This window comes from Crinia signifera, chromosome 4 (genome assembly GCF_055691185.1).
Source record: "Crinia signifera chromosome 4, ASM5569118v1, whole genome shotgun sequence".
Lineage (NCBI taxonomy): Eukaryota > Metazoa > Chordata > Amphibia > Anura > Myobatrachidae > Crinia > Crinia signifera.
This window is the reverse complement of record NC_139220.1, coordinates 65,144,283-65,160,245: the sequence shown is the minus strand read 5'-3', so window position 1 is coordinate 65,160,245 and position 15,963 is coordinate 65,144,283. Positions and strand designations below refer to the sequence as shown.

Here is a 15,963-nt window from a genome sequence, read left to right as displayed (position 1 = left end):
CATTGTTATAACAAACACTTAAAATGTGTTTATTGTATCCCCCGAGCCTTCTCTAAAGTATAAGATCCCAATAAACAATTTAATGGGATAATGACTTAAATTTGAGATGTACAAACCTCTGACTAATTTAACTAATTCAAACCCCTCTAATAACCCAACCTACATTGGATTTTGTTGAGTATAAACGTAATGTGCGTGGTTACCCAGAAAAGAATGTTTCCCTCTTGTGTGAGTCAGGTTGTCTTATGGTTTAGTATTAGTAGCATTAGCTGCATAGTTGTTAGGAAAAATACAAATTGTTAGTAGTATACTATTAATGTGAATACTTCCTTCAATAACTTGTGGAAATTTTCTTTGAATGACCATTTCACTTATGTTCAGAAATGTTACCAATTGGGTTTTGTATCTATGTATACATTTCTTGTTGGGGAAAAAAAAAAAAAAATCGATCAGAAAACTAATAAAAAGTTGGTACTTGTTTAGTTTCACGGCGGCAGATATATTGCATGCGATTCGATGTGTGATGCGATTACCTGTTCATAACCCCACTATCCACTACGGCATGGAGTTGATTTTATATAGTGTGGCAAGCGCAGCGAGCCCCGCGGATTACTTTACATGTATTCCACGTGAGCTCGCCACGGAATACATGTAAAGTAATCCGCGTCCGCTTGCCACGCTTCAGGCTCGGTGCGCTCGCCACATTATATAAAATCAACTCCATGCCGTAATCTTATGCAAATCGCATGTGATATCTGCCGCTGTGAAACTAAACAAGTACCAAAAGATTTAAAAAAATGTGTTTGTGTCTGCCGCCACCACCTCCTCCGGAAGAGAGTTCCATACCATTACCACCTTAACCGTAAATCCCAAATTTCCTTTCCTCTAGTCTAAGAGGATGCCCACATGTCAAGGTCAATGAGTGTAAATAGGCTGCCTTATAATTCCTTATATCGCCCCCCGATGTATTTATAGTGTTCACAAGGTTTAGTTTACAGGGTACGGCGCCCTGCCATCTTTTTTACTTTCTTAAGCTGCCTTGCCCTTTGAACAGGTTTTACTGTGCGCCCTTCCACCACCCCCTGCCACACGGTGTAAAAGTCCAGTCCTCTGCTGAGAGCAGCTGGGGACAGGATGTGGCTGGAAGAGCGGACAGCCTCTCAGCAGAGGAGGTGAGCAGCCTGTCTGTGCAGCTAGGGACTAGATGTGACTGAAAGAGCTGCTCAACTTAGAGCAGCTTGTCAGCTATAACAGAAGCATCCCGTCCCCCACAGCGCAGACATGTCGCTCAACTCACAGCTTTTACAGCCCCCTATGCAACGAGCATGAAATATACACCCCTAAGCAACCAGTATGAGAGTCAGATTCCTCCCACCATATGGCAACGAGCGTGAACCCCCCTCTGCCCAGTGGAAACCAGCATGTAACCCCTGTCACAAGCAAGTAACCCATTGCAATGAGCATGTAGGTAAGCAGCACTTATGTTGCATAATGTGTAATGGTCATAATCTGGCAGTGTGCACATTTTTTTTTTTATACATACTTTTTTTATGTATATTTAGATTGTAAAATGTGCCCTGCTCAGTGATCAGCACTCTGCTCTAAAAAAATAAAATAAATCTAGAGTCAACACTATATTTATACATGTTAAGTCTGTCTTCTCTTAAAATGTCTTTTCTAAGGCTTAAACATTCCCAAATTTGCTAATCTGTCCTCATACTGTATCTCAAGGATTCCATTTCTTTAATGAGCTTGGGTGCCCTTCATTGAACTTATTTCAGTAATGTCCTTTTTGTAGTATTGGGCACAGAATTGAACTCTGAATTCCAAATCAGGCCTAACTAGGGTCTTGTTAGGTTTTGGCCTCGTTGACCCAAGTCAGCAGCGGTGTAAATGGGGTACCTTTGCCATGAAAACACCTGGACCAGGCCACCACCCCTACGGCTGAGAACACCAGGACTGCCCCCCGGCCTACCCCTCATGGTGAGCATGGAGCTGTGAGGGGAAGCACCAGGGTCAGTCTACGTAGCAACTCTTCTACCATATTTGAATGTGCCCCCCTATTTCTCATAACCACCTGTACTGCTCTCATGAGTCCAGGACATTGATGATTCTATGAAAAGGATTTCAAAATATTTTCCATTCATCGGTCCCCTGCAAAGGTGTGTTCATGTCTATTCTCTCCCCACCCCTGCAGCACACGGGTGCCGGACGGGGTCCCGACAGTCGGGATCCCGACGGCCACCTGCTATTTTCCCTCGTGGGGGTCCACGACTCCCATAGAGGGAGAATAGAATAGGTGGCTAACATAGTGAGCCACCGTGCCCGCAGCGTATCGAGCCCGCAAGGGCTTAGTTGCACTCACCATGCTGTCTGGGTCCAGCCAGTCAGGATCCCGACATCAGGCTAATGACTGTCGGGATCCCAACTGTCGGACCCCTGTACCACACCCACAGCATACATCTACCCCAGCATGTGCTATTCCTGTAATGTGTACCTCCGCAGATTGCACTGCAGTGTACACATTTGGTTGCCTCAGATTGTTTCTCTGGGGGTCACGTGGATGTTTCTGTGCAGAGTTTATCATACGCAAGTATTTGCTTTCCAATATATGCATTGGTCCTTGCATGGCTCGCCTCCTACAATGTAACCTTTGTAGTGCGCCCACCATGGCTGCCTCATCTGGTGCATTTGTGGATGGGATGCAAAATACATGGACCTGAGTATACACTGAAATCACCCATTATGGGCAATTTCTTTTAGGGGTAATTCCACCCAGTGTAATCCTACGCAGAGCACCTAAAATGGCTGCCACACCTGGTACCTTGTCAGGGTGGAGTACGCAACCCATGGAAGTTATCCAAAATGCTGCACCAATCCTGCATTATGCTTACTGCATGCTTGTGTGCAGCATCCATTATCCTCTTGGAAGGGGGCTTGGGGTGCACGGAGGCTAAGGACAGCACAGCAGCTTACCTTGGTGCCTGGCTCACCCCCAAAGGAACGATATAACTCTCTGCGTGAGTCTATCTCCTGGTCTGTGTGAACTCACCCTTGGGTCTGAGAAGACCACATTCAATTAAATTGAGGCTGTGCTAATTTGTCATTGTGGATAGAACATAATTGCACCTGAGAGCTCTCTTTCACCGAAATTGGCAGCTCTAAAAGAGCAACCAGAAGAAACAACTTCACCCATACACTGTATAGGAGATTCCTCCTTATTAGATTGATTCATTGCCCCTGATGAAGTCCTAAGGGACGAAACGCGTCGGACCGCGGATCTACATTGTTTGTGGCTCTTTCTTGAAAAATCCTGAAACAGTGAAATGAATTCATACTGCTGGACGAACCACCAATAAATGTTTACCTGTTTTTATAAAATAATTTTTATTGATTTATTGCATGTATAGCCAATAAGTGGTACACTTAGCGTACCCCTATTCCCCTTTTTTTCTATCTTTGTTCTACCTGTACCTTTACTAACAGCAAGGTACTATAGAGGTGCTGCTCTTCTAAGCGCATTATTGGGGCCACTATCCTTTCTATATATAAATAAAATGCAGATAGCAGGCACTCTGTCAAACCCTGGGTACAGCTGCTAGGGTGCCAGAGGGAAGGATAAATAGCTTGGCAGAGTCTGGCACTCTCGGGGACTTGTTAATAAGAAGACACAACACACCAGGAGTGGGTCAACGTTTCGGAAGTCGGTTTACTTCCTTTTTCAAGAAAAAAGTGCAGTATTTATATTGCCTAGGGTATCGCTGTCTGTTATGGTGTTTCTAGCACAGGTCAGGTTTGCATATCAGTGCTGATATAAAGACCACACTGTGCTAAAAGCACTAGAGCAGACAGCGACACCCCAGGCAGGGAAGAGGAACTGCATGGGTTTTCATATATGGTGAGTGCTACAATGAACACTAGGTTAATTAGGCAATAATTCTGGAAGCCAGCACATCCAAAATCAATTAAAAAATATATTTTCATATAAGTGAAGTCAATTCCATGCATGGAAAAATATCAGCAGTGGACAAGCCATGGAAAAAACATATGTACAATGTCCATAGTACATGGAGGCGGGGTTATAAGGGGAGAGGAGTCAGTAACTCTCCTCATAGATGAGAGGGCACCAATGTCCTTAAAGAAAGCTAAGGTGTGCTTCTGCTGCACTCTAACCTTCCCTGTTACCATGGGTCATTGCAGAGGAGCTGGAAACAGATGAGAGAGCAGCAGAGATGACAGTTATAGAAAAAGTGTGATGGGTTAATACACAGAACCATCTTCTACTTTCCACCATCTTACGCTGGTATCAAATGGTAAATAAGAGTGGAGAGAGCTCATCCACCGGAAACTGAAATGGATTTATAAACAATAGTGCTGAAGAAATGCACTTGTGAAGTCAGGCTCGTTCTGCCGAGAAACCCTGCTCAATGCTGTCGGGGAAACAGCATTGAATAGGGCCCGGCGACCATCTCCCCCGTGGGGAGATGGTCTCCAGCGATTGAATACCCCCCTATGAGGGAAAATTCCTTGTCAGATGGAAAAAACCATGTGCACTGCAGGGGGGCAGATGTAACAGGTGCAGTTAGAATAGATTTGGGCGAGTTATTTTGTTTCTGTGCAGGGAAAACACTGACTGCTTTATTTTTTACACTGCAATATAGATATCACTTTGAAGAAAAACCTTATCCAAATCTAAAGCTGTGTACACATGCTTAGATTTTTCCGTTTTCGATTCGATTTTGCTTATAGAAGCAAAATCGAATCCACATCGAATGGTTTTAAGGACACTTTCGATCTGCATTCGATTCGATTCGCACTCCCGTTTTCTCAAAATCAAATAGAAAAATCTACTATGCAGCCATGAAATCTCGAATTCGATCCAGTAAATTGAATGAGTACATTGTGCCTACATTGTGAAATCGAATGCAAAAGTACAGATCTAATGTCAAACCGAATGGGATGATCTAATAGAAAATCGAATCTAACATCAAAAGCAAATCTAAGCGTGTGTACAGGGCTTCACTCTCTCTGCACGTTATATCTGCACCACCTGTAGTGCACATGGTTTTGTCTATTTGAGAAGGAATTTGCCTCTAAGAGTGAACTAGAATAAGGCCCAAAATGTTGAAGATGTCGCATGGGAATGTGCAAAAGGACATACACATTGACAATATGCATGATTTGGATATATGATACAGCAAATCATGCCAATATTACTCTAATGCAGGAATGTCTAATCTAGGCCCCTGCAGCTGTTGTGAAACTACAAGTCCCATTATGCCTTGCTACAGTTTTTCTATTAGGGAATGCTAAAACAACAGCTGGAGGGCCACAGTTTGGACATGCTTGCTCTGTCTACCCAGCATTAACTTCAGTAACTCAATCAATAGAGAGATTCAATTAAAGCTATCCTTTAAACTTGCATATCTGCCAATAGCTACGATTTGGTTACATAATCTCTTTGCTTATTTGCATAATTTCATAGTTGAAATTATTAGACATACACACACACTAAACAACTGGGTAATATAATTATACTCTCAGGAGGCAATTCAATTGTTCTCCCCTCCCAAGTGGCACTTTTCACATTGCTCAATACTTTAATCTGGTTTAGAGGTTTTTCCTGGCTGAACCCAGTATTTCTAGGTGTGATCAGTGCTCATTCAAACAATTGTTTACCTCCCCATCTTAAATGATAAACGAAATTATGAGACCCTATTATACAATTGAAGCACCCCTTAAATGAATGGTGAGCACATTCAGGCTACATTAGTGCAGGAACTCTCAAGTTTACCATAAAGATTGGGATGAGCAGCCATAATTGAATGGAGGATATGTGGAAATATGGGAGAGAGACAAGTACTAAGCAACCCAGTACTCAATTATCCTGTTATACATGAATGGGTGGTCTTGGGCAGACAAGAATAGAGATGCTAGCAGAGGATGGGAGACATAGGACCAAATGAAAACTAGTGGTAGAGACGCATCAGGCAAGCAGTGAAGGTTTACAGTCTGAGGGGTGTGACCAGGAGATAGCAGGTGCTAGAATGAACACTATATTTGAAAACCCATGCAGTTCTTCTTCCCTGCCTGGGGTGTTACTGTCTGCTGTAGTGCTTCTAGCACAGTGTGGTCTGTATATCAGCACTGATATGCCAACCAGACATGTGCTAGAAACACCACAGCAGACAGCAACACCCCAGGCAGGGAAGAGGAACTGCATGGGTTTTCAAAGATAGCGGGTGCTAGAATGAACACTAAGGAGAGGGTAATTGTGTTATCAAGGGGGCTGAATAGGAAATTATGAGTAGAGCTAAAATGCTTATGAAGCATGAATTTTGAGGAATCATTAATGAGTTTGGATAATGACACAAAGTCTTATGGTGTAAAGGAGCTAATTTCAGAGTAATGGGGCAAAGAACAGGGGGTAACCTTAAAATTGTGATATCAGATTAATGCAAGAGCTGAGTAGATGCTGATAGAAAAACAGAAGACAGTGAAGGGTAGTCTCATGCCCATAACTGTAATAATACACCTGTCCATTTTTAAACTCTAAAAACAAGCACTGGCTTTTCAAAAGGCTTCCCCACTGCAGTTGTTGGATTCTTAAGATGCCCATACACGCAGCAATGAGCTCCGTACTCAGCGACCATATTGCCAGCAATTTTGTGACGTGTGTACGCACCTTAAGGATAAAAAAAATCTCAGATTTTTCTTAGCACTTTTGATGGGAAGACTAGATGGACCATTTGTTTCTTTTCTGGCAAAGTACTTATTAACAAAACAAAAAAAAAACTTTGATTATGGGTGTATTCAATTTAATTGACAATTCAATTGTTTCGCAGAAGGATGCCCATTATTTCTGCTCACACCCTCCTGAAGCGGAGATCACAAATTTGTACAAATTGACTTTGTTGTAGGTGTGCCTAATACTTTGCACAGGTTCGGCTGTTACGTAAACTTGGTGTGTTTGGGAGCACAAATCTGCAGAACAATTCAATGCTCAACAGGTGCCAAATTATTTCTAGTCGCGAAAAAAGAGTTGAAAACACGCAGAGGCATCGTCCATGGCAGCTATCTCTAGGAGGATTCATTTGCGTCAATAGAATATATCACAAGTCCCCCTGGTATCTTTTCCATTCACTCTGTTAGCTCCTATTCATGTTATTGTCATATTTTCTAACTATTTTGCTTTTGTTGCACTTCTGTTATCTGATTATTCTTATTATTTGTGTGCACTAAAGGCCCATACACACTGGGTGACTGAGCTGAAAGTCGCTCAAAACAGAATGTTTGAGCGGCTTTCAGCTCAAAGCCGCTCAGTGTGTATGGCCCGGCGATGAGTGTTGCTGCTTTCGCTCCCGCATTATCGCCGGGAAAGCCGTTCATCTGCTTGTTATAGCAGCAGATGAGCGGCTTTGCATAGCACTGCACTATGCAAAGCAGTCCTCTCACCGCTGACGGCGCCGGGCGGCTTTCCCCCCAGCGATGAGCGTGATCATCGTTGCAGTGTGTATGGACTGATTTCTGTTTATTTAATTGAAGGTTGTAATTGAAGGTACCTTTTTTTTTTACTTTGCTTGTTTTTCCTCATGTTAATTTTTTTTTTCTGAATAAGTAAAAAAAAACAAAAAAAGGACAATTGAATAAAGGTGCATACTCACAGAACGATGAAGGAAGCTATCTGATTTTATTCAATAGTGTATCAAATGGTTCATTGTGCATACACACTGAACGATTTGATACACCTCACAAAAGATTGGTCTATGATCTTCTTGCATGCATGGAAGAACATACACCAATGTTAACTATCGACGGGTACAAGCATCGTTAACGATGCATGGAACAATTGGTCGGTCTGATCGATAAGGAACGCCCACATTGTGCTTCAAATCGTTCGTGTGTAGGCACCTTTTACCGATTTAGTTCTTTTTGACACTTCACATGGGTATTACAGGATGGAAAAAGAACACAGGACTTATGTATTATTGTGCATGCTGCAAATCTGCCCGTATCATTAAAATGCTATTAGTTAGCTACGAGGTTAGAAGAAGATTATTTATTGAAAATAAAAAGTATTACATAGTAAAATAGATACACTAATTAAAAATGTATAATTAAGTTTACTTAGAAATCCTGTACACATATATTTAGGTTAACCAAATGGCCTGTTTAATAAAAGTGAACATCTTTAAATGTCTATGTAGAACTTACCCTTCAGTAAGCTGGCATTCTTAAACTGGGTACACATTGGGCAATATTTTGTCCATTTGAGCAGATAGACGATATATCACAAGCCAAATGGCAGGTGTCACATGACAGTTCACAGACTGCAAAAGTTGCCGCATAGCCAATATCTGATATCTGGCTGATATGGGTACTGACATCAAAGCTGATTGGACAAATTGAAATACCCACCTAAGTACCCATGATGTCAAAATAACAAAGGGCGGGTGTCCAATCAGTAAGTGTATATGCTTACATGAATGGTAGCAAGCAAGATTAGGTGTGTACTGAGCATTACACTTTATACTGTTTTAGCAGTATAACATTCTTACAACAGCTTTCTTCACAGATAATGACAAAGAGTGTATGCATCTATGTTTATGCTCCAGATTTCTGCCATTGACAGATCTGGCAAAAAAAAAAGAAAGAAAAAAGCAAGAGTTATCTTTTTTTTTTACCAGGTTGGCGAATTTAAATGTGCAAAAAGTCACCTAATTGACTTTTCCACAGGGAGTCCATTAGTTTGGTCAGGTTTAGCTGCTAAACCCAGCCGTTATGATCGTGAAAACCATCATCAATTGCGTATCGCCCCACAATCTACCATTGCTTTAAGGAGTTAATACTCCTGTGGTATATAGAGGCAATCACGATAGTCGCGTCCGATATTAAACATGTCTAAAAATCCCGATCCCATCATGGATTGCGTAATCTGGACTTTTTATTTTACATTCTTAAGGTTTCCAATCCACGGATTGCCGATTATCGATGCCTGATAGGCGCATCTCATTGGCTGATGGGTCCCTTTAGACAGGAGATCGGTAGCAATATTACAAATGAATATATCGCTAAGGGTTCAAATAACATTTATGTAAACCCAGGGGTTGATTTGTCTGCATATATTAATATTGGCAGATGACTATTAGACGTTATGTTGGCACCAACCATTCTTTTTGTGCCTAATGTGTATGGAAGCCAGCAAACTTTCTTTGAGGGACCCTAATTGTGGCAATGATTACTAATAGTACCTTTGTGTTTTCAGATTTATAGTAAATCTGACAGCGTGTTTTGAAGAGTTCTTACCATGTACAATTGCATTGCACATGCAGACTGCAGCCATGCATGAGCATTACATACAACCCGCTGTTGACAGCAGTAAATTACCAGCCACTAAGCTGAAGACAGTGCTGGACCTATCATAGACGCAAGTTAGGTCATATGAAGCCCTGAAACTGCTCCTGAACAATATCCGGATAGTGGATGGAGTTCTTATTTGGCACAAATGCCCATTATCTTTTCAGAGCACTTCCATCATCACAATTCATTTACATGTTTAAGCTTCAAAATAAAAATAAAAAATCTTAAAGAAGAAACCATGGAAACAAGGCATGTGCTTATACAGAATTAACTGTTATGAAAATGGAAAATTCTGTTCAGGACAGGTCAGAAAACGTATTGTCCCCATCATCTAGTAGTATCGGATGACAAGCAGTCTGCCTGCTAAATGGGAATGAGAGGCACTACCAGTGACAGGCCGGGATATACACTATGGATTGCGGGCGGATACCCCGGCAGATGAGGTTACTCTGGAGACAGACGTAGACAATGTACGGTGGATGCTCTGCGGCAGACAGGCTACGGGCCCGGCCCCTCCTCTCTCTGTGGGCGCCGGAGGATGAGGCGGCTTACACCAGGGCCGGGTATCTGTGTCTCGCCATGAGCCGCCTATAGCAGTGACAATGGCGCACAGGCACGGTGATGGAGATTGAGATGTTGGGCTGGCCGATGTCAGAGACACACATTTGATACAGCCGCACAATTTACATAGAACACAACAATACGATGATAGCGGGCGCCGCTACACGTCACATCTCAGGCTGCGATTATATCTTCAGGATTACAATATCACTTCGGTACTTCCCCGCAGCACAGGCGTCTTGTACTCACCATGAGCTCAATGGTTTTATCCTCTATTACAGAGTCCGGCTCCATGATCTCCTATACCGACACTGCCGATGTCGCTCCCCTTCCCCCCACCCCGAGTAACGCAGCAAAAGCAGCAGCAGGCGGAAGCACGACGCAGGCGGCACAGGCTCGACGAGAACGTAATGACGTAAAATCACATGACCACAAAAGCGCGACTATGCCATTTCATTTGTGAATGTAGGGCTCCTCAGTGACCAATATCTATTTCTTTGGCTTGATCCTATTTTGGACTACGGGAAAATGGCCGCTGCGACATTTCAGCAGCCAGAGACTAGGCGTGCACGTTCAATACAGCGCTGGAGGAGGGCTAGCTGACACTGTACAGCAGGCTTTCCCAACCACGGTCCTCAGGCATACCAACAGTGCAGCGTTAAAGGTGCGTACACACGGGGGGAGATATATTGCTTGCACTATATTGCCGGCAGGGCTTTTGTGGGACGTAGAGGGGTATCGCTGGCCGCAGCACAGCACCGGGCGGCCTTGGGAGCGGCAGCAGTGGTGAGAGAGTGGACGAGCAGCAGAAGGCAGCACCATAGAAGAGATGGTGAGTAAGCTAGAGGCTGGCTGCTACGGTGCTTGCCTTCTGCTTCTCTCACTCAGCTCCCTGGCTGAGTGAGAGCTCCCCTCAGGCTTTGCCTCAGATTCGCCATAGTTTACAGCGAATCTGGCATTTATCCGGGCTAGCGGCAAATTTTTCCTCTGAAAAAAATGATTCTCCCTATTCAATGGAGACAATTCGCAGCAAGTGAACAGCGAATGTCTGCCGATTCGCCGGTGGTTTTCAATGGGGTTTTTAATCAAATTAGCCGAGAGTGTATTCAATGCTCAAATGGAGAACTGCTTTCTCCAGTGATTTTCGCCATGATTCACCGTTTTGCATTCGTCATCTTTTTTAGGTAAACTGGAATGTGATCTTTTAAAATAAAGGGGATTTTATTTAATATTTGGTGTCAAAAAATCGGATTATTTTTTCTGTGAAGGGGCATGCTTTTTTTATTCATGTGCTGCAAATATATATTTAATATATATTATTTTTTTACTATTTTTTTTTTTTTTACACATTCGCCAGCAGGGGGCCTTGAGCCGCTCCTTAATATTCATATATTCACTTCACACTGGTCCTGATCATTAAATATGCAGGATTGGGACCAGTGAGTGCAGCGACTCCATGGTCCCTATCCCAGTCCCCTGCCAGCTCTCTGGGGGCACTCCCTGTGTCCCTGCCAGCCCTCCTTCACCCCCACAGTGTCCAGCTTCCATCTCCCTGCCTGCCGCCGTCCCCTGGCTCCTTGTGGCATTCGCCAGGGGGGTTAAAAGCGGCCGCCAGGGGCAGCGAGCCCCTGAGGCGTTGAATAGGGGGTGAGGGAGGGCTGGCCCTCCGGAACCCGGCGATTGTGCAAAGAATCCAAAACAGGATTCGCTGCACAGCACGAATTAGGTCATTGATACCTCCCTCTGTCTCCTTCCGCCTTAAGACCTCCACGCTGCTGCAGCAGCGCAGCTTCATCAAAATTGTTCCTCTCCCCCTCCTCACTGCTTTATATCATATTTATGAAGCAATAGGGAGGGGAGAGAGGAACAATAATGAGGGTGCAGGAGGAAAGGAAACAATTATTTTAATAAAGCTGCAGCAGCATGGAGGGAGTAAGAGAAGAGGAAGGATTTAAAATTTGAATCGAAATGTAATTTGGTTAGCTGCGCCCATGGCCCCGCCCCATTTACATCACGATCGATGTCCATGCCCCCTACTTTTTGTAACTTGCTGCCCTCTCCCGGACAGGGCACAAGAGAAGTTGGCAAGTATGGTTTAAGTTCCCCAACAGTTGAGAGATAACTGGGGGGAGGCCATGGTGGTCTCTATGGCCACTAGTGGTGACTTGCATGAGGATAATAATAATAATAAGATGGACAGTGTATAGTAAGGGACCTGGCTGGCAGCAGGCACACCAAGGGTAGCTGGCTCACAGTGCTTGATACTGCCCTCTACCCTGACTTTATAAGCACCCCAAACAGTACTGACATGCTGGGGGACAGAATGTCAATGGGTGTCCCTCAAAAAAGGTGTTGATATGGTGGGTCAATAGGCCAGGTGTGCACCCCCCTTAAAAAGTGTAGTCATTCTGGTGTTCAGATGTTCCTCCATCAAAATGTTCCCTGAGGTGCACATATTTTATTTGTTAATAGCTTCTTATACATTGCAGCAAGCTCCATTACTCAATTTACAATTGGAAATAGGCATACTACATTACATTACATTACAGATAGTCGAAATGGTAGCAAGGCGCTGCTCGCAGGCTTACAATCTGGGGGGAATTTGCATTTATACACAAATATATATTGCATAATGGTCTGCTATATTGTAAAGGTTCTTGTTTGGGTGTATTATACGTTACCATTGTGCTTTAATGCTGAGGTTCTCATAGGGAATCCCTATACTGTTATACTGTTTGGTCAAGTACTGTGGTAGTCTTATGTACCCCCTATAGTGTTTTGTCATGCTGGGGTGCTCATATCTGTCCCCTGAAGCCACACTAGATGAAAGCATGGAGGTTTTACCCCAATCACCACCACCCATGACAGTGCTGCCCAACCACAAGTATCCTATAGCAGCGCATGCAAGGCCATCTCCTCATATCGACCTATCATTTCCCAAACCCCCTCTCCCTGGAGATTGTAATCATGGGTAAAACCCAACACCCACCCTCCCGCCCCAGAGCTTGTAGCACTTGGCAGTAATACTCACATCCCGGAGATTACAGCCACAAATTTAGACCATGGTTGCCCAGTGCTAGTTGTATCCGGTTGACGGGAGCATGGTCAATGGATCTGCCAATGCCTCTGCCTGTGGATACAACCAGTGGCATGATGTCCCTATCCAACCCCAGGGCTTGCCCCCTTCGTCCAGCTTCCCACGCCAATTCCATTAAACATGGGCGTCGCCATGACAACTGGTGTCAGCTGACCATCATGCACTAATCCACAGTTCCTAGATTTTGTTACATGACTTATGTACATTCTCATCACTGTGTACCCTTTGCTAAAATACAGGATGCTACTGTTGTCATGCGCATTCCTGTCCAATCAACAAACACTGAGGGGGATAGAAGTAGTGAGCTCAGTATCCATAGCCTTGAGCAAGTGACTACCTCCTGTGAGACTTCCCAGAGTTTGCTTCCTAGACTCCAGGCTCTTACCTGATACATGATACCTTTTACCTGTGTCCTGCTACTGCATCTGCTATCTGGTTATTCTCCCTCTGTCAGAATTACTGCTTCTGTTACGACCTCCAGCTCTCCTTCTGAAGTATCTGCTGTGCAGCCCAGGATTTCCCAGCAAAGGATCGACCATTGGTTCCCAGAGCGACCATCAGTTTTCAGTCCTATAACATCACCAGAGATTCCCAGACCGACCATCAGTATCTAGTCTGATAAAATTACCATCAGTGTTCAGTTAGATAACATCATCACCGTCGGTTCCCAGACTGAAATCGGTAGCCAGTCCAAAAACAGCACCATTGGTTCTCAGACTGACCATCGGTATCTAGTCCAATAACATCACCATCAGTTCCCAGACAGACCATTGTTATCCAGTCCAATAACATCGCCATTGGTTCCTAGACCGACCATTGGAACCCATTCCAATATACTGTTCAGTACTATCGGTTCCCAGACCGACTGAGGCGTGAGGAAAAGAAATTCCATGCTAAATTAAGAAGAGGATTCTTTTATCATTAGAGCAGTAACATTCCTTGCTGGTGTAGATGTGACAGCAACTACTGTTAATGTATTTAAATTCAAGAAAACTTGATATATTTTTGGCCACGAAGGGAATCCTTAGTCAGAGGAATCCCAAGTCACTAGTTACAACTCAGATAGGTTAATTGGCTCCCAATAAATGATTCCTAGAAAGTGTCTCTGTGTGTGCATGTACATTAGGGGATATAGATTGTAAACTAAAATGGGGCAAGGACTGATGTTTAAATACTATCTGTAAAATATTTATGCACTATATAAATAACTGGTAATAAATAAATTAAGAGTATTAAACTCCTCCCCCAGCTATGTCCTTTGTTTCTCAGCATCATCTATCTAGTGTATGCACCATCAATACATTAAAACCCCAAGTTTCCTTTATCCAGCTTCCACCACTGATCCACTATGGTCACAGCCAAGAACACATCGCTCCCTAGTTCTAACAGTTTGTTCAAGGCCAATGGACTAGACTCATGACAGAAATGTGGGAAAAGCAGCCCTCCAAGATGTTACATCATGTATCGAGACTCAGGAAGCCGCTCAGAAGCGAGTGATCACCTATTTGCAGGATGTTTCTGCTCATCTGGATAGTTTACAGCAGTCCTAAATGCCATCCGTTCCTGTAGTGATGACTCCTTCTGCCCGCCTCCTATAGCGTCCTATTCACTCCTCCAGTTTCTAGTACACCACAAGTACTAATGTAACCCCAAGTCTGCTGGGGTTTCCAGTTTGAGCTCCAACCACAGAACTTCCCATCATCCAGAAGTAAGGTGGCGGATATCATGTCCCTGCTGACAGGATCTTCTTTGAACGCTGTGGGAGCAGATCATGTCTGTATTGTGCTGCTTCCTTCATTGGTTTTTGTCCTGAGCTTTCAATAAATGCCAAGTCCTGACCTGTGGGGGAGTCAGGCTAGGACATCTTGAAAAATCACCTCCCACACTTAAACTTATACTACCTGTCACCCTTGAGACCTAAGTTGGCCCCCATCATATTTGTGTCCTTGTAGATTTCCTTACCAAAGATCTTGTCAAAAAAATTAATTTACCGGTATCCCACGCTTATACCTCAAAGCAGTGGACAGCAGCAATGTCACTAATCAAATGTTCAATGTAAGAATGTTACACCAAGATGCTCTCCAGATTGGGGAATGAAGTGAATCCTTTCAAAGCACTGTATGAATGCCGTGGCTTTTATCCGGTCCTCCAAAGTTAACTCTCTGCTTGGTTTGCCTGTATATTCTAATGTAGAGGGTATGGTCATTGTAGTTAATTTGTCACTTTGCAAATATGCAAAGCCTGACGGAGAAGGGGTCTGCTTGTGTTTGATAATTTAACAATCGCAATCCCTAACCACCTGCAAACAGTGACTTCCTGTTTTATACCTACAAAGGCTATTTCAGCATAGCTATGATGCCATAGCAAATTCTATTTATGAATTTTTATACGTTGATGTTGAAACAAATGGCCGTTCCTCATATGGTGGTACATTCAAAGCCACCCAGTTCTACGAGCGTCTAAAGGCAAATTGTCTGCATCTGCCCAATTCATAATTTTGCAAATATGGGTTAAATTAAATTTTGGTACTTGTTTCCTAGCACGGCCACAATCGGGATCGGTCGCGGCTCTTATTTAGTGCACTGTAAGGGCCGCGATCAACCCCGACGGACGTGATGCTCTTGATTTCAGAAATCGCGGGCATTGTGTACCATGCTTCAATTACCGCGACGCGACCGACGCGATGATTGAAGAATTGACCGAAATCGGCGGCATAACAAGCCATCGGTCCCATCGGGAGCACTGAATGTCAGTATTCAATGCCCCCGACGCGATCGACGCGATTTCTTCATTGCAAGCACCCATTTCATGTTTTGACATGGGTGCTTACAATTATACCCCACATTTACAGGTTTTACAAGTACATTTACATTTTGCACCCCATTTTGAACCCCTAAATTAGACACAATAAATCACACGACACATGTCAATACATTTAACGGGTT

At 43.6% G+C, this 15,963-nt stretch overlaps 1 protein-coding gene across 2 annotated transcripts in view; it reads right to left on the bottom strand.

The window, feature by feature from the left end:
• The window catches only part of FBXW11 (F-box and WD repeat domain containing 11), a 179,822-nt gene extending 169,494 nt beyond the window's left edge, over positions 1-10,328 (bottom strand). The window contains exon 1 of one of the 2 annotated variants that reach the window (XM_083181812.1): positions 10,171-10,328. In XM_083181812.1, coding sequence (XP_083037938.1) covers positions 10,171-10,215 — 45 coding nt within the window. In that variant the 5' untranslated portion in view covers positions 10,216-10,328. The remainder of the gene's footprint in view (positions 1-10,170) is intronic. The other variant, XM_083181811.1, reaches the window with a different exon arrangement.
• Positions 10,329-15,963: the final 5,635 nt, after the last annotated feature.